This window comes from Coregonus lavaretus (genome assembly GCF_964263955.1).
Source record: "Coregonus lavaretus genome assembly, chromosome: 27".
Lineage (NCBI taxonomy): Eukaryota > Metazoa > Chordata > Actinopteri > Salmoniformes > Salmonidae > Coregonus > Coregonus lavaretus.
The window spans coordinates 14941357-14968164 of NC_140014.1; the positions used below are offsets into that span (position 1 = coordinate 14941357).

Genomic DNA, 26808 nt, shown 5'->3' on the forward strand with positions numbered 1-26808 from the left:
CACCGCTTCCAGCTGCCCCCTGGCGGCGATTACATTTTTTTTCTTCAGATATTCAAATCCTCCTGCTGCAGGATTATTTTCCTAATGCGACGAAAGAGGTCAAATTAAGATCTGACATCTGTAGGTTGTAAAGCAGTGACAATCATCAGGTTTGATGTGGTTATTAACACACATCATTCTAATAAGGCTGAGTCTCACTGCACCGTGGGAACCATTAATCTGGTTGCACCAGACAATAACTCCAGGCACTCCTCTCCCCTGTTCACTTTTTACAGGCTGGGAGGAGAAGAGCAGAGCATTGGAACAGCAGCATACAGCATCCTTCAGCCGCCTCAAAGTCACATAGGCTGCCATTAACCTTGGGCTGGACCCCATTGAGGCAAAATTATTACGCAAAGTTATAATTTTATGGAGGGGAGCCATACAAATAAATTCCGGTGCTGGTGCGACAGGGTAATTGAAAGGAGGGCCGGTAATAGGGTCCCTGAATGAACCCAGGTCTGGAGGAGAAGTCCCATGGGTGATTTATTCTGTGTTATACCCCAGCTGGAGCCCATGGAGTGACTCATCCCTCCATCCGTCTCTCAGCCCACTTCCTTCCTAGCCGGTTTGAACTATGAGGGATGAAAAGGAGCTGGTCGACGGCCTCCACTTTTGGGCCTCTTAGTTAAAGCTCTTTAGTGGTGCAGATGACAGTAAGTGGGGCAGGGGAGTAAGGAGCTGGCAGAGGTGGTACGACAAATAGGCTTTATCTTGTTAGTACCCTTTAATGCCACACACACTGGAGGAGCCCCAACAATGTGCCATTCATATTGCCCTGCCCTCTTAGGGCTGGAGTGGCACTTGAGGTGAGAGGAAGGGAGGGGGTAAATTAGATATCTGAGCCCCACATTAGAGACAATTAAAGGATAAAAAGCCAGGAGGCTTAGTGACATGTCCAGAGCTAAGAGCCTCTGAAGCCAGAGTCAATCAGGTTGGGTCTCTATGTGACCAATTCTTGAGAGTGGGACTGAAGTTATCTTCAAGGAAGCGTCCACTTTCTGGAACCTCCAATAATTGTACGTGAAATAGCATTGCAATAATGATTGGCTGAAATTATTGCTGTCTTTGTTATGATTGTAATGCACTCAGAAATGCTGGTACAAAACACACCCCAAATGTTTTTTACAATTCTCAACATCACCTGTCAGTGCTTGGTGCAGACATCACAGCAGTACAATCATTATGAGTATTTGCCTCTCAAAGACATGGTGTGGGTGAGTCAACCATAAGCGCCTTCTGTCTGTCCAACCACAGGGATATGTTCAGAATGGGCTCCAGCTACATCTTTTAACAGCCAATCCCAGAATCGAAAAAAAGCATTGGCAATTTTTCTCACCAAAGGATGCCAAAAACATTTCAACACAGACATCAGTCTCTCCTCTCTCCCTCTCTGAAATCACTAATTATCTCGTCCTCATTTATGGCCAACTGTTTCTGTCGGTTGTCTATCTGCACGATGACCTAGAAAAGACACCACACACACACACTAAATTGGAGTCAGCCCAATACCCAGTGCCAGGCGCCAAGGCTAAGCCTGTCCTCATAGCAATACCTGGTCCACACAGGCCTATACGGCTAGCATGATCCTCCCTTCCTTCCATGTTTGCTAGGGCTACAACTCTCAAAGCCACACAGCTGCTGAACAAGGCTTGAGGTAACCAACTTTACTGAAGGTACTGTACCACTAAACAGGGTTGGGTAGGTTACTTTCTAAATGTAATACGTTACAGTTACCTGTCCAAAATTGTAATCAGTAATGAAACTTTTTGATTACCGAAACTCAGTAACGTAATCGGATTACTTTCAGATACTTTTTGATTACTTTCCCCTTAAGAGGCATTACAAGAGGACAAAAAGCCATTTGGTGTATCATCATAGTCATCACTGACTTATGATGAGACTCGCTCGGGCAACTTAAACTTGCACCTTTTTCAATGCTGAATTGAGTGACATTGAGAAAACCGAAAGGTGTCAATGTATTTTTTCCTGCAAACGTCCTGTTGCAGGTAACATCTTTATAATCAGATGACATGTAATCAGTTACTCCCCAATCCTGAATAAGCTAAAAAAGCAGAACGGGGCATGGATGGTCATGGCACAGGTAATGAGATGTTGCATTACAACCCAGTCTTGCGGAAACCCAGAAGGAACTAGTTGTGAGGTATCAGTGAGTCCCAAGCCCTGCATCAACACGTGGGCCAATCCTGGGTGGAATCACTGAGGTACAGTATATAATTAGGGTGGAAGTGGAATACCCCATTGGGAATACTAGAGGCCTTGAGGTGCTGGGACGGGCAGCCACAGGACTAGATCAGAGAAAGGATCAAGTCCACTCTGGATTTTTCCATAGAAAATACATAGGGAGAAAGACAGCATTTTTTACAATTTTAGATTGCATTCCAAACTAGGCCCCACATTTGGAGAACATACACATTCTTTTTTTACAATACCCTTCGTAGATGCTCTTTGAATGTAGAATCAACATTAGGGCCAATGTTCCCTCTAAACTGTGCAGAGAAGCACGAGATTGAACTACACTCAACTTTCTAGAGTTTTCCCCTTTAGTTAACACTATCAACGTTTCGCTCTACTGTGGGAATTGTGTTTGAATCAACGCAATATTAGCCACTTTCAATGTAACACCGAAAGAAAACGAACTATGCAAGACTTAGTATGCAAAACTGACTGTGCAAGATATTTTCTTGTAGGCAGAGCGCTTTGGAGTAGGATTGAATTGCATTGACAGGCACGACTCAGGCCCGTACTCTACACAGACCGGTACGCCATAACCAATCAGAGCTGCAGTAGGCCTATATGCAAATAGCCATTGTCATATATGGATCTGTGCCATTCACTTTGAACTGAACTGTGTGTACAGCACGAGCAGTCGTGAGTAGATGTGCTTGTTTTGAGATCAAAGCGAGAGCTGAATGTAGCCACCTGTGCACATTTGTTCATATTCTTTGTGCACATTTGTTCATATTCTTTGCTAGTTAGTGAGTTATTAGCCCAGTTATAGCTAATTTCTAGACAACAATGGGGGAGTGGTTGCTTCCTACATGAGCACAAAATGTGTGCATTTCTAGCCATCTTTGAAAAGCGAGTCAGGTAAAGAGCTTATTTTATGTCTTAAAGGGGCAGTGTTGTATTTTGAGACAGTCTTGAATATGCTAAGCAGCCAATAGGCAGAGGGTAACATAATGTGACTGATTCTCTGATAATGGTATGGGAATAATAATGCATTTTATTTTGTAAAGTGGTTTCTTGCATCAAACAACACAACATTTTCAGTCACCTCCTTGTCTGAAGGATGAGTGGATAAACAGGTTAATGTCAAGCCCTGCATGTTTTTTTCCCAGTTTGGACCGAATCTGAACCAATCATAGACGTCTATGTTTCACAAGTTTGGAGAGCACAGTACAGTAGAACAGAGTAGAGTACATTAAAGAAAAAAAAGTTGAGCAGAGTACAGTTCAGTACAGTACAGTACAGTAAAGCACAGTAGAGTACAGTACAGTAGAGTACAGTACAGATAAAAAGTTGAGTAGAGTGTACACTACCAGTCAAAAGTTAGGACACACCTACTCATTCAAGGCTTTTTCTTTATTTTTTACATTGTAGAATAATAGTGAAGACAACAAAACTATGAAATAACACATTTGGAATCATGTAGTAACCAAAAAAGTGTTAAACAAATCAAAATATATCTTTACTTATTTGAACTGTTCTTGCCATAATATGGACTATCTTCTGTATACCACCCCCCTACCTTGTCACAACACAACTGATTGGCTCAAACGCATTAAGAAGGAAATAAATTCCACAAATTAACTTTTAAGAAGGCTCACCTGTTAATTGAAATGCATTCCAGGTGACTACCTCATGATGCTGGTTGAGAGAATGCCAAGAGTGTGCAAAGCTGTCATCAAGGCAAAGGGTGGCTATTTGAAGAATCTCAAATATGAAATATATTTTGATTTGTTTAACACTTTTTTGGTTACTACATGATTCCATATGTGTTATTTCATAGTTTTGATGTCTTTACTATTATTCTACAATGTAAAAAATAGTAAATATAAAGAAAAACCCTTGTAGTTCAGTACAGTACAGTTCAGTACACAGTAGAGCACACTAGAGTTGAGTACACTAATGTACTGTATTGTACTCTACTGTACTTTACTGAACTATCCTCTACTTTACTGTGCTGTACTCTACTGAGCTCTACTGTGCTGTACTTTGATGTCCAAACTTGTGAGACATAGACATCTATGATTGGTTCAGATTTGGTCCGGTCTGTTGTTTGCGGGTGGAGCTCATTAAAATAATAGCCAATGTGTAGAATAATACCCAAATATGCAAAGGAGGATATTGCATATTTCAACCTTTGTGTACCTATTTAGGATACATCACCATGAAGAGAATGGCATTCATATCCACAATTATGCATCTCTGTGTAGTACACAGTTCCGTTGCCGCAATTCTATTACCGTGTGTAAATACACGTCACTTACTGTAGTTCAATAACTAAAATACAAATATTCAAACTCAAGGTGTCATTTCATAGCTGACACCCCATTATTTTCTGCAGACATCTTTAAATCTTAATTCGGAGCAGATGTTTAACCGTTTTTGGAAAAACTGGTCACAAAAAACTGAGGGAGATTTGACCAAAATTGTATTACCAAATTTTGCATTTGAACAGTTCTTCCAGTGTTTTTGTAAACATTTCAGTGTAAATTGTTAAAAGTAGTCCTTGTGCATAGAGTTGTATGGTTTTTTAAACTTTGGTTTTTGTTTGGCATACATTTTAATGTGAAAAATCTTAGTCTCAGCGCAGTTCCATTACCATGGAATTGCCCATAAACAGCTGTGTAGTGGGTTGACTCACCTGATTGTCAAATTTGAGGGACTGGGTGCCCACAAGGAAGCGAATGGCATCTGATTCAGCTGTCTGTGAAGTAAGTGCACGAGCCTGGAAAGGCAAAACAACAAGATAGATACAGTTGACACATTGTAAAATGAATGATACAATTGCAAAGCAACAATGTTGACATACATTGAATAGAGCTCAGCTGTCATTGGGGTTAAATTATTAGCTAGGACGTTGTCTGACACAGCAATAACGTTATCAAGCTAATGCATCGAACTGACTGTACCTGAAATTCGAGGCCGTATATGATAGGTGCATCGTCCTCCATTTCCCACGTCTGATGCAAGCTTATGATTAATGACAGAAAGCGTAACGTTTAATTTGAGGTTTTACAAATAATCTGCTTGAATTTGTAGTCCATCACCTCGCTGGACGGTATTATAGTTCCGCAAACGTTAAAATTAATACTTATGTACCGTATAGTAAATGCCCGTAAATATGTCTTGAAAAAGCTGATGTTTATGGTTTAAAATGCGTAAAATCTTCAAGAATACCTATTTGACAGCTGCGTATGAAATGTCATTCCTCTAGGACACCGTACATTTCACTTCCTGGAAAACTAACGCAGGCCGTAGCTGTCATCGTTCCTAAGCAAAGGTAACACAAAGCTCCCTTTTTTGTTAACATTTATGCGTTTACAGCTTGACAGGAGATTCTGATGCATCGCTAAATGTGATTTCTTTAAGCAAGTGTTTGGTATTAATATTTTTATGAAAATAAATACTATCCGTTTCGCCATTTGAAGCACCGGTAACCTAGCTTAACAAGCTAGTTAAATAGCTAGCTAGCTAGTTAAATAGCTAGCTAGCTAGCTAGCTAAGCAGTTAACATATCGTCATCACGCAACAACCACAACAAACTTCTACTATAGTCCAGTATAAGAAATACCAAATGCATTACCTATAATTTAACGCACATGACAAAATACTTACAAATCCATGTTATATTTCTGTGGATCTGCTTTATTTCCCCGTGCTATGCTATTACTCAGGGCAAAGAAGCATGGACAACAACGAGACTCCTGCCCAGAGGCCAGTCACCCTGGACATCACAGGGGCAGTGGAGGTTAAACCCAGCCTGAGTGAAGCCCCTATCCCTCCAGAGCCAGCCTCCACCCTCCTACCCTCCTCTGATGTCCATTTCCAGGAGGAGAGCATCGACCTGGGGGGCGAGTCCTTCATCACTCCCGAGGAGGACAGCCACAGCACGCCCTCAGAGAGCCTGATGGACAAGCTCAATGACCAGATGATGGAGAGTGTCATGATCTCTGACTCCCCCAACAACAGTGAGGAGGACGATGTGGTTCCCATGGACAACCTGCTGGAGCAGTTTGAGGAGAGGGAGGAGGAGCCAGCAGCAGCAGTGGTTAAAGAAACCTTAGTGGAGGAAAAGAAGGAGAAGGTGGAGGAGAAAGTGGATGATCTGATTGGACAAGACACTACTGAGATCAAGATAGAGGCTGCGATGATGCAGACAAGTCCAGTAGCCTCTAGCCCTGAGGAACCATTGGAGGATGTGAAACAGAAGCGAACCACTGATGACCAGGACGTTGTCACCGTCTCTGTCTCTGCTGTAACCCCAGAGGACAGCACCCCCAGCTCAGGCAGCCCCAAGCCTGAGGCAGCAGCCCTGGAGGCCAGCAGCAAAGGGACCACATCCCAGGATGAGACCATCCCCGTGTGCACCATCTTCAGCCAGGGCAGCCAGCTCAAAGCCCAGGCCCTGGTGCCGGACGGCTTCCAGCCTACCCTAATTAAATCTCCCAGCTTCAGTAGTAGCACTGGGGGGAGCACAGAGATTACCCCCAGTCAGCTGGCTCCCCTGGTCTGCCAGCCCAGCCCCAGCCTCAGCAAGTTCTTCTCTGACAGTGGCCATGTCAACCCGGCTACTGACTTCTTTGACTCCTTCACCACCTCCTCCTCCTTCATCTCTGTCAGCAACCCCAACGCAGAGTCCCCAAAGTCAGCCGCCCCACCTGAACGCCAGCTCTCTGCTTCCTCTGGGTCCTCTCTGTCCACCCCTGGGCCTACAGAGTCCGGCATCCCCACCCCTAGCTCCTTCATTGGGCCTACCCAGACTGAAGCCACCCCCAGGCCTCTTCAACAGGCTCCAGTAGAGCCAGCCCCGGCCACAGCCCCTCCTCAGCCCTTCACCCAGCTGCAGGCAGTGTTCTCGGGGGGAGACGACCCGTTTGCCACAGCTCTGAGCATGAGTGAGGCTGATAAGAGGTACGACGCCTGGCTGCCCTCTGAGGAGACCAGGAAGGTGCTGATCTCCATGGCAACGCAGCAGTACAGCCAGGTGTTTGTGGAGAGGGAGAGACTGGCCATGCCCGGACTCAAGTTTGACAACCTGCAGGTGGGTTAGCTTGCCATTTGCCCATAGAGCTGGGTTTCCATACATGTTGATATCTAGTCATTTTCTCCTGGCCCTAACTGATTATGACCACTGACCAGTCCTGTGTGTGTGTTTCAGGGTGATGCTGTGAAGGACCTGATGGTGCGTTTAATGGGGGAGCAGGCAGCTATGAAGAGACAGGTCCTTACAGCCAACTCAGTAGAGCAGTCCTTCCTGGGCCTCAAACAACTCATTGTGAGTCACTGTGCGTGCATGTTAATGTGTTTGTGTGAACAGGTATTTTATACATCTATATGTAACAGCCTTGTTGGAAACTTGGTTTACCCATAATCTTTTTGCCTTTGCATTCCCCTCCATTTGAAAGCAATAGGTTGCACAGAAAACACTTGCATTTGTACTTATTCCGTGAGAGAAGGGTGTAAATTGCTGTTTGCATGTAGCAGATAGATACCCTTTCTATGATGACTACCTAGAGTATGCCTCACCACCCTCATTGAATGGTTGTTAATAGCGCAGGGCCAAAAATAGCCTATCATTTCTCTGGTTCACCTGTCTCCCCTATCCCTCCATAAAGCATGGAAATTAGTGAGTGAGTGAGTGAGTGAGTGAGTGAGTGAGAGACAGAGACTCCAGGCTTTTGAGTTCTCGCTGCTGATGTCTAATGCATGGGAGCTCTTTTCATATTTCAAGGCCTTCTGCACCTGGCAGTGGGCTGCAGTCCGCCACGACTAGACACAGAGATTGTGAGTGAGGCAGGTCTGTTGAAATGTCAATGGCCTTTGCTCCTCCACTGTGGCCCTCACAGCTCCAGCCTGTCAACCTGACACTGATCAAAAGTTATGATTGATTGCACTGAATTTGAGACAGCTGGGTGGTTTGTTTTTCCATTCACTCAGTGTATGTTGGCAAGGTGTGTGTTAGTGGTAATGGCCTACTTTTTTGACACTTTTTGCATGCTTTATGGGGAAGGGGGGGTTCTATACTATACTATGCCCTAAATGTATAATTATATAAATTATACAATTGTATAACATTGAGGTCCTTCAAAATTACTATTAAGTGCTTGGAAAAGTCCCTAAAAGTCCTAGAATTTGATTTGCCAATGTATATTAGCCCTGCTTAAAGGATGTATAGTCCTAGGCCTATGTGGTTGTATAGTTGGAGTTATGGGCCAATTTACATATATTCACTTTCACACATTCGGAACTGCATGAAAATCTTTTTTATTTTTGTTTCAAACCATTTTGAAATGTTTATCTAAATGTCACACATTGGCCCCATTTGTTTATAGAAAGACCCATTTATAGATTATGGTAATTCATCTTAACAGAACTTACTGAATTCCCATGTTCACTTGGTAGAATAACTGTCCACACTTACTTTTCCTCAGCCAACAAGATGAGTAACGAACAGCAAGCTTTTGTCAACTATCCCCCATAGTAGAAAAGTTTACCTATTGTATTGGTCAGCTTGTCGTTCTGTGCGAGAAAGAAATAGACTATTCCAAACCGACTCTGGGACAGTTGCAGTACGATAGAGCCCAAATTCATACAACCAGTACATCAAAAAAAAACTTTAAAAAGCAATGAGGCTGATGCAACAGATCAGAACGTTTAGCTTAAAATGTTGATCAGATATTATCTCTTCACATTATAAGCGCAGCGATGTGCACACGGCAGTAGCCTACGCACAAATATTTGTTCCATAATGCAATTAGCGGGAAAACACTGTTGTCGAAACCTCACTGCACATGCAAGCGGTTTCATGTGACAGAGATAAAAATATCCATAAGACATTTTGAAAAACTTGAGCTCTAAAGATGCAATAACTAGCATGCCTACCGTTGTCTATGCACTTTAATGGCGAATGGGAAGTGCGCTTCAAATACCAGTTGAGAAAAAAAAATAGTAGCTCTTTTTAATCGTGGCCATCAAAACAGTTTTTAACACGCGATTGCATTTAGAATTGTGCAATGATTGGGCTTTAAAGCACATGTTCACTCCAGCAGCAACAGGATCTTTAGCAGCAGCTCTCGTGCTGTCTGACAGATTTCCCGCTCTTTATCTGTGTGCTCTGCACGTGTGATAAATAAGAATCATAACAACTAACGAAAGTACACACTCACCAATTGAATTCCTCAAAATTATGCAAATTAATCTATAGACGATAAGCATGACCGGTCAAATGTATTTACGTTGAGTGGTATTTCCATCAATGAATAGGCTAAAAAGCATTATCTTGCAATGGGATTTTTTTTCTTCTCCCAGACAATTGGCTTGCGCCAATTTTATTTATCGGCTATCAGAAACTCTGTGTGTGTGTGTGTGTGTGTGTGTGTGTGTGTGTGTGTACAGCTATGTGTACCCTGGGGTTGTAGTAACTAATTAGATGTGCCCTGTGGCTGTATAGAGATGTGTGTGAGTCTTCCCTCTGGCGTGTGTGTAGTGTGTGTCTTTGTCAGTGTGTGTGTGTACTCCATCCTGATTCTGGGGGCTGCTGGGAGCTGGCAGTGACTCATGCTGCAGTGCCAGAGTGTGACTGCACCCACTGCCACCAAACTACTGCCACCACACTACTGCCACCACACTACTGCCACCACACTCCCTCTGAGAGAACACACAAATGCTGGCTATCACAGATGGAGGGAGGAGCACAGAGATTGTGGAAGGGAAGAACAGAGGAGAGGAGAGATGGAGGAAGGACAAGAGAGATGGGAAGGGAAGAAGAGAGCTATTAGGCAGGGAAAGAAGAGAGATGAGGGGAGGGGAAGCGAGGGATAAAAAGAAGGAAACAGCCTCTGTGGAGAAGAGCGAGGCTTTGAGAACAGATGCTGCGTTCTCTCTCTCCCCATCCCCCACTGATCCACAGCGCAGCTAAAATGTTATTAACACCAACTGTACATACAATAACTGAGTCCAAATATCATAGCTACACACTGACTTGAAATGGAACTGACCCAAATCCTGTAGAATGTTGGTGTTTTCGAGGGAGAGCCAGGTCCTCTTTCTCTCTGCTTGGTTAGCTGTCCTCTATCCCTCAGGGTGTCTCTCTCTCTCCCTCCCATCCCTCTCTCTATCCTTCCTTTGAGAGCTAGTGACCTGTCTGTCCTCTCCCCTGAGTCGGCTCGTCAGCATTTCCCCTCTTGCTCAGCAGGGCTCAGGGACTTTACTTTTCTCTCTCTTCACTCCCTCGCTCTCATCCCTTCCTCATTTCCTCTGAGGCTGTTGTGACCTGTCTCTCCTCAGTCTCTTGTGGCCAATGTCAGCTGGCCAATGCCCCCGCTTGCTCAGCATTACCCATGGCCTCTGTCTCCATCTCTCCCTCTGGTGACCTGTCTCCCCTCTCTCTCTCCCCATAGTGATATTGGCCAAGGGCTTATATTTATCTCATCTCTCTCCAGTGACCTGTCTCCTCTCTCTCCCTGTGGCTGGTCAGCGTCCCCGCTCTCTCAGCAGGGCCCAGGCCTGGCTAATATGTCATTCTGATTAACCACCTCTCTCCTTCCTTCTCTCCATCCCTCTCACTCTCTTCCTCTGGGGCTGATGACCTCCCTCTCCTCCTAGTGTGCTGGTGTCTGGGCCTGGGGCCTGTCTGTGCCGGGGCCATATGTCCAGTGGAGGAAGGAGGCCGGGGGAGTTATGATTAGCATCATCCCCACCTTCCTCCCACCTTGGCTGGGTCAGCCTTGGCCTTGATGCTCCCTCCACTCTGTAACCACAATGACCTGCATTATACAGTAGCTACCTGAAGGTGTGCAGCAGAGTTGTCATTAACTCAACCCATTACAACATCGAGACCTGGACTAGCTGTGTCAGCGGTTTGTCGTAGGCTATAGCAGTCAGTGCTTTTCAGCGCTGGTCCTGGGCATAAGCACTGGCCATGTAGATACAGCTAGGTACAGAGTTTTGTAAAGGGAGAATGAGGCCTTTAAATCCATCTGTGGACAATGTCATCAAACACTGTCTATCAGTGACTGACTGATGTCACCCAAAGTAGCGCTGTTCAGAACTCTCCCAGAGACAGCCATTATAGGTTTATACAGAGTTGCTATGCAATCCCTAAGCTAGTTACTTCACAAAGTTACATCGCATATTATCGATTCTATTGTCCCAGGGCTCTAGATGTCTGGATCACTTCAAAAATAAACTCCTATGGTCTTTAGAACAGTCAGCAAGTCAGTCCATCCTCTGGCCTGGAGGCAAAGCCCTGGACTGGCACTCATGGCCACTGATACAAGGCCTACAGCCCTTCAACAAACCATCAGACAGGTTAGCCACTAAAAACGCCTTAGAGATGCTAGCGTGTTTTGCATACTGCCTTTCTTTTGTCTCTGCACTCTGTATTAATTCAAAATGCTGGGGCTAAATTGAGGTGGCACAGGAGCTTAGTTTGTTAGGCAGAACAGGGCCCACAACAGGGCGAGTAGCCTTTCTACTGTGTTTGGCTGGAGGCTGGTGTCTCACGAGAGCCCTTGCAGTGGGTGTGCAGTGAGCTTTGCTTCAGGGAGTTTTTAGTTCACCAAAGGAAAATCTCTGAACTTGTGATCTTCAACACAATTAAGAATCCTCACCCCTTTTAAACCCATGATGCTGCTAATTGCAAATACAGTATTGTGTGTTTATGTGTGTTTGTATGAGTAGGGAATCCAGTCATATTCTATTGAAGTAGTAGGCTGTAGTGAAGTCTCTCTGTTCTTCTCCTATGGGGTGGGGATGAAGCTCCCTGGCGGGTGCCCAAGGCCTGATTGGTTTCACTGGCTCTGGAGTCACTCGCTGTTGCCCCTCAGAACTGTGGCTAGTCAAACAGAGCATGATCTGACACTAGCTGACTTGTCATCCTCTTGGTTATCTCTCCCCCAGCTGTGTGCGTGCATGAGTGCATGCACACGTCTGTAGTACTCACAAGGGCTTCTGTTGAACCTTTTAAATCAGGTGAATAAAAAGGGATGAGCTGAAATGAAGTTGATTCCCCTGCCTCCCAGTGTTTGTGTGCGAACACTATGCATGCAAACTGTGGCTAATCCACTTCCTTCCCCAGTGTGAGAGACGGGAGTGTTAATTTAGGCCTGCACTGTGGCCCTGCTCAGTACACATTCTGTGTTGATCTGCATTTCCTCATTAAATAACACCCAATATAATCAGCACCTTATCTATCTTAATGCATTCTCATTTGATTTAGGGGGATCTGATTGTCACTTATTGCAGAGTAATATGAGCGGAGCTAAATTATACTGAAAAATATATAAACGCAGCATGTCAATTGTTGGTCCCATGTGTCATAACCTGAAATAAAAGATCCCAGAAATGTTCCATACACACAAAAACCTTATTTCTCTCAAATGTTGTGCACAAATTTGTTTACATCCCTGTTAGTGAGCATATGTGTATTCCCAGTCGTGAAATCCATAGACTAGGGCCTAATGCATTTATTTAAATTAACTGATTTCCTTCTATGAACTGTAACTCAGTAAAATCAAAATTGTATTTGTCACATGTTGCGTTTATATTTTTGTTCAGTATATTAATCATGCCATATCACACTTCCATCTCTTCTAATTGAAATGACTCACACCTGGGATTCACCATTCTATTATTGATGATGTTGGGTGTTTGGGTATGCATGGGTGGGGTGGCACTCACTAATATCAGTCACTAGCCTTGGGGTCGTTCCACACCCACCATCTCAGATTGTTCTGAAATCATTTCTGTAGTTAGAAACATAAGATTAGCATCCCTGCAACATTATTTTGTTGGAAAATAATTTGATCTCTGAGAAATTAAGCTAATTGATTGCACCCAAATTAGACATTTTAATTTATAGGATTCATATAATATCAATAAATATAGTACCTAGCGTCGGATTTGGACCTAACATTTTTTCTAACAATGAGTTAGACATGAGGAATCTAAATGGTCAAAAGCCACCCATGGATCCCCCACCCCCCACACCAAACCCACCCCAACAATGAGTATCAGTTGCAGGAATGCTACATCTTTTCTGTTTCTATCAACAGAAACAATTTAGGAGCCATCTAGATGGTGGGTGTCAATCATCTTTCTTGTGCTTTTTGAGGTGGAACGACCCCTTGTAGAAAACCCTTAGAGTCCCTCTCCTGAACACTAACTCACAGCCCTCTCTAACTCTTGAAACAAGTAGCCTACCTGCCCCCAACTCTGCCTACCTCACCCTGCAGGGAGCAGAGGTGGGGAATGGGTCCCCATTGTTTACAGGCTACATTACCAATAGTTCCCTCCTCTGTGAAGTTGTGTGTGTGTGCCTGTATTGGGTGGGAAATAAAGTGTGAATTGTAGGCTATCCCTGTCTTCTGCTGGTCATTATCAGTCCTCTTACTGGGACTCTGGAAAAGTTGTGCCAATACTAAACCGGCACCTCTTTCGGAGACCACCGGCCAACAGGTGGTGCTCTTTTTCAAGCCGACTTGCGACTTGGTGCCACTACATTATGGGATATGGTTGATATACTAAGGGTGGTGTGAGGGTATGTACAGTGGGTAGAACAAGTATTTGATACACTGCCGATTTTGCAGGTTTTCCTACTTACAAAGCATGTAGAGGTCTGTAATTTTTATCATAGGTACACTTCAACTGTGAGAGACGGAATCTAAAACAAAAATCCAGAACATCACATTGTATGATTTTGAAGTAATTAATTTGCATTTTATTGCATGACATAAGTATTTGATACATCAGAAAAGCAGAACTTAATATTTGGTACAGAAACCTTTGTTTGCAATTACAGGCATCATACGTTTCCTGTAGGTCTTGACCAGGTTTGCACACACTGCAGCAGGGATTTTGGCCCACTCCTCCATACAAACCTTCTCCAGATCCTTCAGGTTTCGGGGCTGTCGCTGGGCAATACGGACTTTCAGCTCCCTCCAAATATTTTCTATTGGGTTCAGGTCTGGAGACTGGCTAGACCACTCCAGGACCTTGAGATGCTTCTTACGGAGCCACTCCTTAGTTGCCCTGGCTGTGTGTTTTGGGTCGTTGTCATGCTGGAAGACCCAGCCACGACCCATCTTCAATGCTCTCACTGAGGGAAGGAGGTTGTTGGCCAAGATCTCGCGATACATGGCCCCATCCATCCTCCACTCAATACGGTGCAGTCGTCCTGTCCCCTTTGCAGAAAAGCATCCCCAAAGATTGATGTTTCCACCTCCATGCTTCACGGTTGGAATGGTGTTCTTGGGGTTGTACTCATCCTTCTTCTTTCTCCAAACACGGCGAGTGGAGTTTAGACCAAAAAGCTCGATTTTTGTCTCATCAGACCACATGACCTTCTCCCATTCCTCCTCTGGATCATCCAGATGGTCATTGGCAAACTTCAGATGGGCCTGGACATGCGCTGGCTTGAGCAGGGGGACCTTGCGTGCGCTGCAGGATTTTAATCCATGACGGCGTAGTGTGTTACTAATGGTTTTCTTTGAGACTGTGGTCCCAGCTCTCTTCAGGTCATTGACCAGGTCCTGCCATGTAGTTCTGGGCTGACCCCTCACCTTCCTCATGATCATTGATGCCCCACGAGGTGAGATCTTGCATGGAGCCCCAGACCGAGGGTGATTGACCGTCATCTTGAACTTCTTCCATTTTCTAATAATTGCACCAACAGTTGTTGCCTTCTCACCAAGCTGCTTGCCTATTGTCCTGTAGCCCATCCCAGCCTTGTGCAGGTCTACAATTTTATCCCTGATGTCCTTACACAGCTCTCTGGTCTTGGCCATTGTGGAGAGGTTGGATTGAGTGTGTGGACAGGTGTCTTTTATACAGGTAACGAGTTCAAACAGGTGCATTTAATACAGGTAATGAGTGGAGAACAGTAGGGCTTCTTAAAGAAAAACTAACAGGTCTGTGAGAGCCGGAATTCTTACTGGTTGGTAGGTGATCAAATACTTATGTCAATAAAATGCAAATTAATTACTTAAAAATCATACAATGTGATTTTCTGGATTTTTGTTTTAGATTCCGTCTCTCACAGTTGAAGTGTACCTTTGATAAAAATTACAGACCTCTACATGCTTTGTAAGTAGGAAAACCTGCAAAATCGGCAGTGTATCAAATACTTGTTCTCCCCACTGTATGTACAGTATAGGGTTGCAAAATTCTGGTAACTTTCCGAAAATTGTCCGGGGACTGCCGTGGGTTCTGTCTCAGTGGCTGCAGCTGCTTCTGGCCATCTCCATGCCTCTCGCTTTCAGCTTCATTTCACCCACTAATTAAGATTTAGAGGCACCAGGGACACTGGCATGGAGGGAGGGGACAGGCTAAAGGGGAGAGGGACTGTATGTGTGAAAGAGTGAGAGCGAAAGCAAGGGAGGAAAAGAGATAAAGGAGGGGGAGAAAGGATGTCTTTCATTGTCCCAGTGAAATGGTCATCACTAATTAACACAGCCACAAAGTCAAAATTGGCTACAAGAATTTAGGCGTAAGGTTATCAGTGTGGTTAAGGTTAGGTTTAAAATAAAAAGAAATGGGTCGGGATTAGCCATAATTATGACTTTGTGGCTGTGTTAACTAGTGACAACCCAGTGTAATCTCCCATGATGGAACACCACCTGTGCTCCAGTATAGGAAAAAGCTGTCTGTTGTGACTGGGCTCTCTCTCCTCTATTCACTCACTCAATAGATCTAGCTTGCCTTCCTCTCCCCTCTCTGTTCTTCTATTCTCATTTCACCCCCCCCCCTCTCTGTTTTATGTGTAATCCTCTGCTACCTAATTAGGTGGCTGGCTGTGATGAATGGCCGTGCAGTGAAAACCCAATCTCTGGGCTGACCTTGTCATCCTTACTGATTGGGAGGCTCAACTATACACACCCTCTTATGTCCCTCGGTCCCCTGTCTTTGGCTGCCCCGGCCCTTACCCCTAATACCACCAGTCATAAACTCACTTGACAATGCTATGGTTGGCATCTCTGGTTGGTTGATTTTAGGGGTCACTGTGTCCAGTGTGTGTGTGCCTGTCCTCTTACCTTGTGTGTTGGTTTTGTTGAACGGCTCCTCTGTCCCTGTAGAGCACGAAGAACTGGCGTGCTGCGGTGGACCTGACAGGCAGACTGTTGACAGCTCATGGTCAGGGCTACGGTAAGGCTGGCCAGCCCACCAGCCACACCACTGACTCACTACAGGTACCTGTCTGTCTGTCTGTCTATGTTTCTGTTTGTCTTTGGCAATACAAGTGCAATACTGGTGCACATGTCTGTATGTGTGAGAGTGGTTTATGTGTGTTGTCATGTATCTGTTCATGTATGTAGCTAAGTGTCGGTACAGTGTGTCTGGGGAATAGAGGTAAGTCTAACGTGAGAGGAGAGGAGAGGAGAGGAGAGGAGAGGAGAGGAGAGGAGAGGAGAGGAGAGGAGAGGAGAGGAGAGGAGAGGAGAGGAGAGGAGAGGAGAGGAGAGGAGAGGAGAGGAGAGGAGAGGAGAGGAGAGGATGGGGGTGGAAGCCAGGAGCTGCCTGCATGAATTACACTCAGGATGACAAGAGTGGGCTGACAAACACACACCACTCCACACATTCACAGAGAGGATGGGGGAAACAGGCTAGGACACACACGCAGGATGACAGGAGCGGCCTGATATGCATACACATATATTTAAGGTTCTATATATATGTGTGTGTTGTTGCAGCTGTGGTTTGTTCGCCTGGCCCTGCTCACCAAGCTGAGCCTGTTCCAGAATGCTGAAATGGAACTGGAGCCGTTTGGAAACGTGGACCAACCTGACCTCTACTATGAATACTACCCTACCGTATACCCTGGGAGGAGAGGTACACACACACACCATCTATACTTAAAATAATAACCAAACGCCCTGATCAAACCATAGAAATACCCCAGCCCTGCTAACAACCAAAGACAACACTTTATTTCATTGCCACTGTTGTTTTTTCCTTTTAACTCTGCATGAACAGCTCTCTGATGTAGTGCCATTGCTTTAGTCTTTACAGCCCTAGGGGTTACTATAGTAGAGGCAATCGCTGTAGAGTCATGGCCGTGGACACACACACACACACAGAGAGAGAGAGAACCGAGGTGAACGCTTGAAGCTACACCACACAGCTGTCCAAGGGGAGAGCAGATTGAATTTCCATTCCTCAATATGAAATGCTTTGTGCTGCCCCAGGTGCCTCCAGATACTGGCAACAGTTTCCTGCCTGGCATAAAAGATTAACATCTGAAGGTCTGCTGCCCCCATCCAATATCTATTATCCATGATCTAACTCTTAGAAGGAACATTAGTGAGCGCCAAGCATCTCCTCTCAAACAACAAGCAGGATATACTGTGTAAAAAAAACGGAATCGGTTATTAATTTGTTTTAAAGGTAACTTGAATTATTATTTTATTTTATCTGCATCAACAAGTCATAGGTTCTCGCTAAATGATGGGATGTACTTTCATTTAGTTCACTCATTCTACACGAAGCCGACAGGTCAGATGTTTCTTTAAGTCATCAGGATGAAACGAGTTTAACCCCTGACCCTTACTACTCCAGAACATGGATGTTCTCTCTGTGACGTCACTGTAAAGCTGTAGATGGAGGAGTCGTTGGTGTTTTCATGGGTGCTGCTGATTACCAGAGAACCTCTACACAGACAGACCGACAGAGGGAGAGAGAGACTGACAGACTGACAGACCGAGAGGGTGCTTTCTCTGTAGCTATCAAAGAGCCCAGAGATAAAAGGCTCAAAGCTCAGGCACACGTATCACTGCTCACCTCTAGGTAGGGCCTTCGTTCCTCAGGGAGAGGAGAAAGGGGTGGGAGGTAGAGAGATGAAGAAAGAGAGGAAGAGAGTGTTAGAGAGAAGAGGCTTCCTGCTTTGCAACACACGTTTCTCAATGCCATCTGTACGTTTCATCTGTGGGAGTTTGAGAATGACATATGTGTGAAGATTCTCTTCTCTCTCTCAGGCTCCATGGTTCCGTTCTCAATGCGGGTGCTGCATGCAGAGCTGCCTCAGTACCTGGGGAAACCACAGGAGTCTCTGGACAGACTACACAGCATGAGGACCGTCTGTCAGACCGTGAGTTCACACACACCAACTTTCTATCGTGTCCTCTCTCGCTTTTGTTTTCTTCCAATAAAGTTAGTGATGCATTGAAAAATAATGACTACCTTGTTACAATGTGTCCCCTTTTTAAAACTGTCTCTCCTGGTAGATCCTGGATAACCTAGAGCAGGGCTTGGCTGAGGACGGCAGTATGATCAACCTCACCCAGGAGAACAGACAAGGTACAACACAGTGTCTAGTTCCCACCCATCCCACACTATCAGACAGACTAGTGTAAACCCACGCTCAATACCCAGTGTTATTCGCATCAACCTCAACCATCCTCTTCCCAGTGATCCACTAATTTGCTGTCAGACCTTTGTTTTATATGAAAGGAACTTATTAAATGGGCATAGATCATTAAGACAGTTGGTTTTGGGTCGTGACAAATCAATCAATACATAAGACATGGCTAAGTGCACCGAAACTTTTCAATAATTGGTTCAACTTACTGTTCAGATGCAGAGGGATCTGGTAGTTGCATCTCAAACTCCTTTGTCAGTCTCTCTCTCTGCTTCTCTTCCTACGCACTCAATAACAAAGAGTTGCGCATCTCAATAGACCCCCACTGAGTGATTGCCTCAGTCAGCTGAACACACACACACACAGGTTCACTACACACTCCTACAGTTATACACACACACAATGATATGTCTGTACACACTACACACAATCCGGTCCGTACACATTCACGCATATGAACACACACACACCCTGCTGCAGATGAGTGCAAACAAGCCCACTGACAGCCTATACAATCAGCCTGAGGATAGAAAGAGTGAGTGTGTGGGAGAGGGAGTTGCATTGTCTTCTTTCCCTCTCTTCTCAGACAAATAATGATGGTTTGGAAGGTGATGGAAATACTAGTGTGATGAGGGGAGGGGTAGTTGGATAGAGCGATGAGAGAGAAATGGAAGGGGGTGCTGAATTTCCTCTTTCATGCTTCTGCTATGTGTTATAGTCAACTCTATTTTTGTACAGTGAAATATTGAATAAATGTATGGTCCCACAATGCTAAAATTGCCCAGATAAATAAATCAACAGGTCTGAAATGAAACCAATGTGTCCTCCTGTGTTGCAGCATCTCTTCAGCTGTGGAGGTCTCGTCTGAGTCGGGTCATGTACGCCATGGCTAACTGTCTGCTCATGATGAAGGTATGTGTTCTGTGTGTGTGTGTGCATGGGTGTGTGGGGTGGGGACTAACGGCAGCACAGAGCTACCATAGTCCCCTCTGTGTGTATGTGCATACACACACCAACTCTAACACACACATTCATTGACGTACTTACACACATGCTTTCACACATTCCTTCATGCCCAGTCACATATTCACACACATGCCCGTCCATGGCTGTCAGGAAGCTAGCGGAGGGAGTTAGAGGAATAGATAACGACTAGCAAGACACATGTACAGACAAATCAAATCAATTTGTATTTGTCACATACGTGTTTAGCAGATATTATTGTGGGTGTAGCGAAACGCTTGTGTTTCTAGCTCCAACAGTGCAGTAATATCTAACAAGTAATATCTAACAGTTTCACAACATATACCCAATACACACATCTGAGTAAGGAATGGAATTAAGAATATATACATGCATCCCATATAGATTGCAAAATAGTTGGGAAGAGATCTTTGACGTACCGATCCCATGGCATAGTGTTTATGAACTGACACGCAAAACGACACCGGATTCAAAAATTTTAAACTTTCAATTTAAATTATTATATAAAATTCTTGCTACCAATAGAATGTTATTTATATGGGGGATACAATCTTCCCAGCTCTGCAGATTTTGCTGTGAAGAGACAGAATCATTAGATCATTTGTTTTGGTTCTGTCCATTTGTAGCTTGTTTTTGGACACAGGTCCAGGAATGGCTAAAGGATTGCAATATTTACCTGGAGCTAACCTTGCAGATAGCATTACTGGGTGATCTGAAAAGTCATAGTCAATCAATCAAAAATATAATAATACTTTTAGCAAAAATGTTTATTTTTAATTCAGAATCTGTAGAAGCAATGAGAATAGAAAGGTTCAGAACTTTTGTAAAACATCACAGTACGGTTGAAATAAATATGGCAAATAGAAATCCTATATGGATGGTGTTAAGAGATAGATGGGAGGTATTGAATAGAGTTGAAGGATGGGACTAATAACAAATAACAACAAATAATAACAAAGATAGCTAATAATGTAAGCATACTGTGTCCATAATAAGTATATAGGTTGTATGTTGGGAGCTTTTGGGAAAGAGCACAGTTAGAAAGATATGGCATATAGAAGCAAACCGGATGGACATCATGAAAATGATCGGAGAGGTTGAGAGTAGAAGTAGTTCAGGAGCAGAAAAAAAAAAAAAAAAATATATATATATATATATACACACACACACACACACACAGTGGGGAGAACAAGTATTTGATACACTGCCGATTTTGCATGTTTTCCTACTTACAATGCATGTAGAGGTCTGTAATTTTTATCATAGGTACACTTCAACTGTGAGAGACGGAATCTAAAACAAAATCCAGAAAATCACATTGTATGATTTTTAAGTAATTAATTTGCATTTTATTGCATGACATAAGTATTTGATCACCTACCAACCAGTAAGAATTCCGGCTCTCACAAACCTGTTAGTTTTTCTTTAAGAAGCCCTCCTGTTCTCCACTCATTCTCCACTCATTACCTGTATTAACTGCACCTGTTTGAACTCGTTACCTGTATAAAAGACACCTGTCCACACACTCAATCAAACAGACTCCAACCTCTCCACAATGGCCAAGACCAGAGAGCTGTGTAAGGACATCAGGGATACAATTGTAGACCTGCACAGGGCTTGGATGGGCTACAGGACAATAGGCAAGCAGTTTGGTGAGAAGGCAACAACTGTTGGCGCAATTATTAGAAAATGGAAGAAGTTCAAGATGACGGTCAATCACCCTCGGTCTGGTGCTCCATGCATGATCTCACCTCATGGGGCATCAATGATCATGAGGAAGGTGAGGGATCAGCCCAGAACTACACGGCAGGACCTGGTCAATGACCTGAAGAGAGCTGGGACCACAGTCTCAAAGAAAACCATTAGTAACACACTACGCCGTCATGGATTAAAATCCTGCAGCGCACGCAAGGTCCCCCTGCTCAAGCCAGCGCATGTCCAGGCCCATCTGAAGTTTGCCAATGACCATCTGGATGATCCAGAGGAGGAATGGGAGAAGGTCATGTGGTCATCAGACCATCCGTCTGTGAGCTGAAGCGCAGCTGTGTCATGCAGCAAGACAATGATCTAAAACACACAATCAAGTCTACATGAAAATTGCTAAAAAGCAACAAATTTGAAGTTTTGGAATGGCCTAGTCAAAGTCCAGACCTAATCCCAATTGAGATGTTGTGGCAGGACTTGAAACGAGCAGTTCATGCTTGAAAACCCACACGTCACTGAGTTAAAGCAGTTCTGCATGGAAGAGTGGGCCAAAATTCCTTCACAGCGACGTGAGAGACTGATCAACAACTGCAGGAAGCATTTGGTTGGAGTCATTGCAGCTAAAGGTGGCACAACCAGTTATTGACTGTAAGGGGGCAATTACTTTTTCACACAGGGGAATTGGGTGTTGCATAACTTTGTTTATGAAATAAATATGTAATTGTTGTGTTATTTGTTCACTTATGTTCCCTTTATCTAATATTAGGGTTTGGTTGAAGATCTGATAATTCAGTATCACAAATATGCAAAAGTAGAGAAAATTAGAAAGGGGGCAAATACTTTTTCATAGCACTGTATATGGACGAGCAATGACAGCGGCATGGACTAAGATACAGTAGAATATTATAGAATACAGTATATACATATGAGATGAGTAATGCAAGATATGTAAACATTATTAAAGTGACTAGTGTTCTATTTCAATGGCTAATAAAGGCTTATTGGGTTTTAGCAGCATTGTTTTGGTGCATAGTGAGTAAGTGTGTTAGGAGAATTATTTTCAGGTGTGTGTTGTATTATATAAGGAGAGATGCTGTTTGTCTGGTTCAGTCCTCTTCATTCCAGCCCTCTGTCTAGACACATGCTGACAGTGGAACAGCCAGGTGGATGCTAGCCTGAGCATATCCTGCACCAAGACACTGTGTCTGTCCTGCCGGTTCAAAACATCTTCTTCAATATCATCACCCAGAGTCTAGACCAAATGAGGAAACGGTGAAACCCAAAGCTATCATGTACCAGAACCACCATTCTGGTTGATCTATCATGGATTGGAGTTGTAATGTCATTGACAGATGCAGAGTAACCCAGTGTTCACCTGACACACACACACACACAAGACATTTGACAAGTTCCTTTGATGAAGACGGCATTCATCATGTTTAATGTACTTCTATACCAGGGTTATTCAACTCTTACCCTACGAGGTCCGGAGCCTCCTGGTTTTCTGTTCTACCTGATAATTAATTGCACCCACCTGGTGTCCCAGGTCTAAATCAGTCCATGATTAGAGGGGAACAATGAAAGAAATGCAGTGTTGAGTTGAGTTTGAGGGCTCTATACTTTACTAGAGAATGCTGTCTAACAATGTTGCTTGTTCTTTCCTAGTGATAGTTGTGTGTAAATGTTGTTTGTGTTGGTCTGTAGATGTATGATGGCAGACCACAGGCTTCCCAGTAATATCCCATAGGATCACGCTGATTGGATTCTTTGTTAGTGGGAGATGGAGAAATAGAGGGACAGAGGGAAAGTGGGAGAGTGTGTTCTGTACGGGGACCATAGAGAGACACAGTGCCATCTGCTGGTGGTAGCATGGATGTAAACACATACCAACTCACTGACCCGACCCCTCTCCCATCCCCAGATACATAGCAGCCGTGCTCAGCTCAGCAGTTCAGTCAGCATGTGAGCGATGTGATGTGTGGCAGAGAACAGCCATGGCTGGGGCACGGTGTGACCAGGGACACCTCGCCCTACTAATGGTCAATACACTTGATTAATTCTCTCTCTTTCTGTCTCTCTCTCCCACTCTGTGTGTGTCTCTCGCTCTCTTTCTCTAGGACTATGTTCTGGCTGTAGAGACATATCACTCCATCATCCAGTACGAGCCCCAGCAGAGAGTGCAGCTGCTGAGTGGGATAGGACGCATATTCCTGCAGGTGAACACACACACCTATCTCTATCAATTACAACTATTTTTTCCACAACATAATGCGTTTTGGTTTTAATTGTTATTTCTGACCAGATTGGAGACATTAAAACAGCCGAGAAGTATTTCCTAGATGTGGAGAAAGCCTCTCTAGAGAAGGGAAGTGGAACTATAGACACATGCGTTTTGATGAACAGGTACGAATCAGTGTGTGTGTCATAAATAATGAAACTATTTCTGAGATTAATTTATCTGTACTTCTATCGGACTACCTTCACAGTTGTAGGGTGTAAGTAGGCACAGGGGTCACACTTTTATTTGCCGCTTTGCTAGGAGACAAAATGGTGCCATTCACACTGTGTTGATTCACATTAGCTGTTAATTCCTGTCAGTTGGCCGACTGTCACATCTTCACACAGAATCATTGTAATGAGATAGGTCTCTGTAGTAACCCAGCCGACCTGTGTGTGTGTTGTGTGGTTCAGGGCCTTCATCTACCTCAGTCAGAACAACTACTCAGAGGCACACTCCTCGTTCGCAGAGGTCCTGAAGATCGACCCCAAAAACCCAGTGGTATGTGATCACGCAATCTACAACAATTTATGACAACTATACTTGATTAACAGACAAACACATTTTCTAGGATACATCGGAAGTTTCTTTCCTAGAGACTGTAAATGAATGAATGCACGCTAGTTTGAGGCAGATCTCTCCCCTCGACTGCATGATATTTCCCCTCTCCTCAGGCAAGAAAACAGCCTCCCTTTCTTCCCCTAAGGCAATAACAGTGTCTTCTCCCTAGACAAATAACGCCTTTCTTCCCTCTCTCTCCTCTGTGCAGAGCTCTTCTCCTTTCTTCCTCAGGCGAATTACTCTCTCCTCTCCTTCTCTGTAGATTAATAACACTTATTTCCCCACTCTCTTCAAGCCTTTGTCCCCTCTCCTCTCTTCAAACACATGCCAAAAATGCCCTCTTTCCTCTAGCTGCAGGCAAATAACTCCTTTTTGCTTTCTCCCCTCTCTATGCCGACATACCCATATTAAAATATACTATGCTCTAAATACTGTAGTATTACTATATTTATATACTATAGTATAGTATTCACTGTACTGTTTTTGTGGACATGACTGTAAAGTTTACTATAGTATAAATACTGTAGTAAAATCTATAGCATATACTATAGTAATTACTGTAGTGCTTTTGTGGATATTACTGTAGTATTTACTATAGTGTGTTTTGTTTTATTATCTTTGACATAGAAGTAGGGGCTTTCTCCTTGAGGAAACCTACTGGGCAAATACTAAGAGCAGATTTTGCATAAAATGTAGGTAGGACTGGAGTCTGAACTGATGGTTCAGAGCTTCTGCTCCTTTCTATAACCTATAGCGAACACAATATATGATCTGTACTTGGCATGTAGGTTTCTCACTCATGGGTGGCACAAATTTGGATATGGGGAATGCATATGCAATTTTTTTTTTTTTGTATTACTATAGTTACATATTTTGGCGGACATTACTGTAGTATAGATGGGTTGGTTGTTTAGCAACAAAACCGATGTGTGCACAACTATGGGGCAAAACAGACGTGGTTGGCTTAGACTGTTGACATGTAAACTATTTAGTCTCCCAATGTTTATTGAAAACATAAATACATTTGCACAATAAGCACTTGTCTCTCAAATACATCATTACAGTTGTTGGTTAGCTAGCTAGCGATTTTTTTTGCAATATTAGCACATGAAATCAGTCAAAACACCTCAAAACAAGACATGGTATCAAGAACAAGATGAAACTATCTGAAACAAATCACAATTCTCCACATGGCAGTTTCTTGTCATTGTTGGTAGCTATCTAGCCATCCAGAATCACAACAACTCAGACGTCTGCCCCATTTGAAGCGTGTGCATCGGTATCATGACGTTATCAGCTAACCCATCTATTTACTACAGTGTTTTTTGCAGATAATACTGTAGTATTAAATATAGTATTCTCCAGTATACTACACAATTCTAAAGTACTACACGTGATCAAGGGATACTACAGTGTAGTATAGTATTCTACAGTTTACTATAGAATTTTATAGTAAGTACTAAAGTATTCTATTGTAAACTGTATAATTTTTTATGTGGGTACCTTTCTCCTTCTTTCAGTAGAGTAATACCACTGCTTTCCCTTCTCTTCTGAGGGCTTTCTGGCCTCTTCCTCTCCCCGCAGGCCAACAACCGCTCTCTCTCCTCTCCCCTACAGGCGAATAACAATGCAGCAGTGTGCCTGTTGTACCTGGGCCGTCTGAAGGAGTCCCTGAGACAGCTGGAGGGCCTGGTGCAACAGGACCCAGCCCTGTACCTCCACGAGAGCGTCCTCTTCAACCTGACCACCATGTACGAGCTGGAGTCCTCCCGCTCCACCCAGAAGAAACAGGCCTTGCTGGAGTCAGTGGCGTGCCGAGAGGGAGACAGCTTCAACACACAGTGCCTCAAACTGGTGTAGAGGGAACCAGGGAGGTATGGGACCCTTGTAGGTCACAAGATTAGAACAAAACAATTGCAAGAACAGGGGGCCATCAGGAGTGCGGCCTAGGCTTGAGTGTCATTACACTCCACTAAACAACATGGGCATTACCCTGCCTGAACTCCAGTTCAGGCACACACAACTGTCCTCACAGCGCAGGCAAATCCACTCCCCATATTATACTAGTAGTGATGGAAATGATCATGATTGTGTAACACTAATATCACAAGTGAATGCTGATAGGATATGTATGTGAATACATACAGTACAATGTTTTTAGACAAGGCAGACATTTTGTATTCCTGTGTGATTAAGACCTGAGTAAATCAACCTGAAATCATGTTACTTTACCCTGATCTGTTACTTTGTCCTGTAAAATCAACCACACTTAAAGGGTCTTCTGTAACTTTTGAATTGAGGGTCAATGATTGACTTGGCTCAGGATACACCCCTCTCCACAAAACAAAAGGAATGTAAAATAGATATGAATAATTAAAAACTGTACATATATTATAAGTAGGGAAAATATATTAATGTAAAAAGTGTTATTGTATTAAATTACTTCATTAAAATGACTTGTTGAATTATCCTAATGATCTCTTAAGTATAACTGCTTGTTTACATGTTGACCTGATTTTGTTTGTGTACTGTATTGCTCTAGATATGAGAAAAGGAATGTTGTTTATCTAAATAAACTGAACTTGGTGTTGACCTTTTACCATGGTTATTGATTGAGACAAACAGACTTGTGACGATCAAT

General features: G+C 43.7%; 3 protein-coding genes across 3 annotated transcripts in view; 1 reads left to right on the forward strand and 2 right to left on the reverse strand.

The window, feature by feature from the left end:
* The window catches only part of LOC311103165 (EARP-interacting protein homolog), a 68719-nt gene extending 63210 nt beyond the window's left edge, over positions 1–5509 (reverse strand). Inside the window, exons 1-2 of the mRNA XM_084144713.1 lie at positions 5199–5509; positions 4931–5014 (exon numbers count right to left, since the gene is read on the reverse strand). Coding sequence (XP_084000839.1) covers positions 4931–5014; positions 5199–5240 — 126 coding nt within the window. The 5' untranslated portion in view covers positions 5241–5509. The remainder of the gene's footprint in view (positions 1–4930; positions 5015–5198) is intronic.
* LOC311102607 (myelin transcription factor 1-like protein) overlaps positions 1–26808 on the reverse strand; it is a gene marked incomplete at both ends in the record, with an annotated part of 591893 nt that overhangs the window by 245056 nt on the left and 320029 nt on the right. The gene's annotated exons all lie outside the window — the stretch shown is intronic.
* Positions 5516–26764, forward strand: LOC311103162 (trafficking protein particle complex subunit 12-like). Its single transcript, XM_084144712.1, has 12 exons — positions 5516–5569; positions 5964–7330; positions 7448–7564; positions 16362–16475; positions 16977–17115; positions 18258–18370; positions 18507–18579; positions 19479–19552; positions 23446–23544; positions 23631–23731; positions 24020–24107; positions 25785–26764. The coding sequence occupies exons 2-12, from the start codon at positions 5975–5977 to the stop codon at positions 26025–26027; spliced, it is 2517 nt and encodes an 838-aa protein (XP_084000838.1). The 5' UTR covers positions 5516–5569; positions 5964–5974; the 3' UTR covers positions 26028–26764.

Bases quoted from the DNA above. Each gene is read 5' to 3' on its own strand.
- LOC311103162 (XM_084144712.1), top strand. From the start codon at position 5,975: ATGGACAACAACGAGACTCCTGCCCAGAGGCCAGTCACCCTGGACATC. The intron at 16,476-16,976 runs GTACCTGTCTGT...GTGTTGTTGCAG, and splicing joins ACACCACTGACTCACTACAG to CTGTGGTTTGTTCGCCTGGC. The intron at 18,580-19,478 runs GTACAACACAGT...CCTGTGTTGCAG, and splicing joins CACCCAGGAGAACAGACAAG to CATCTCTTCAGCTGTGGAGG.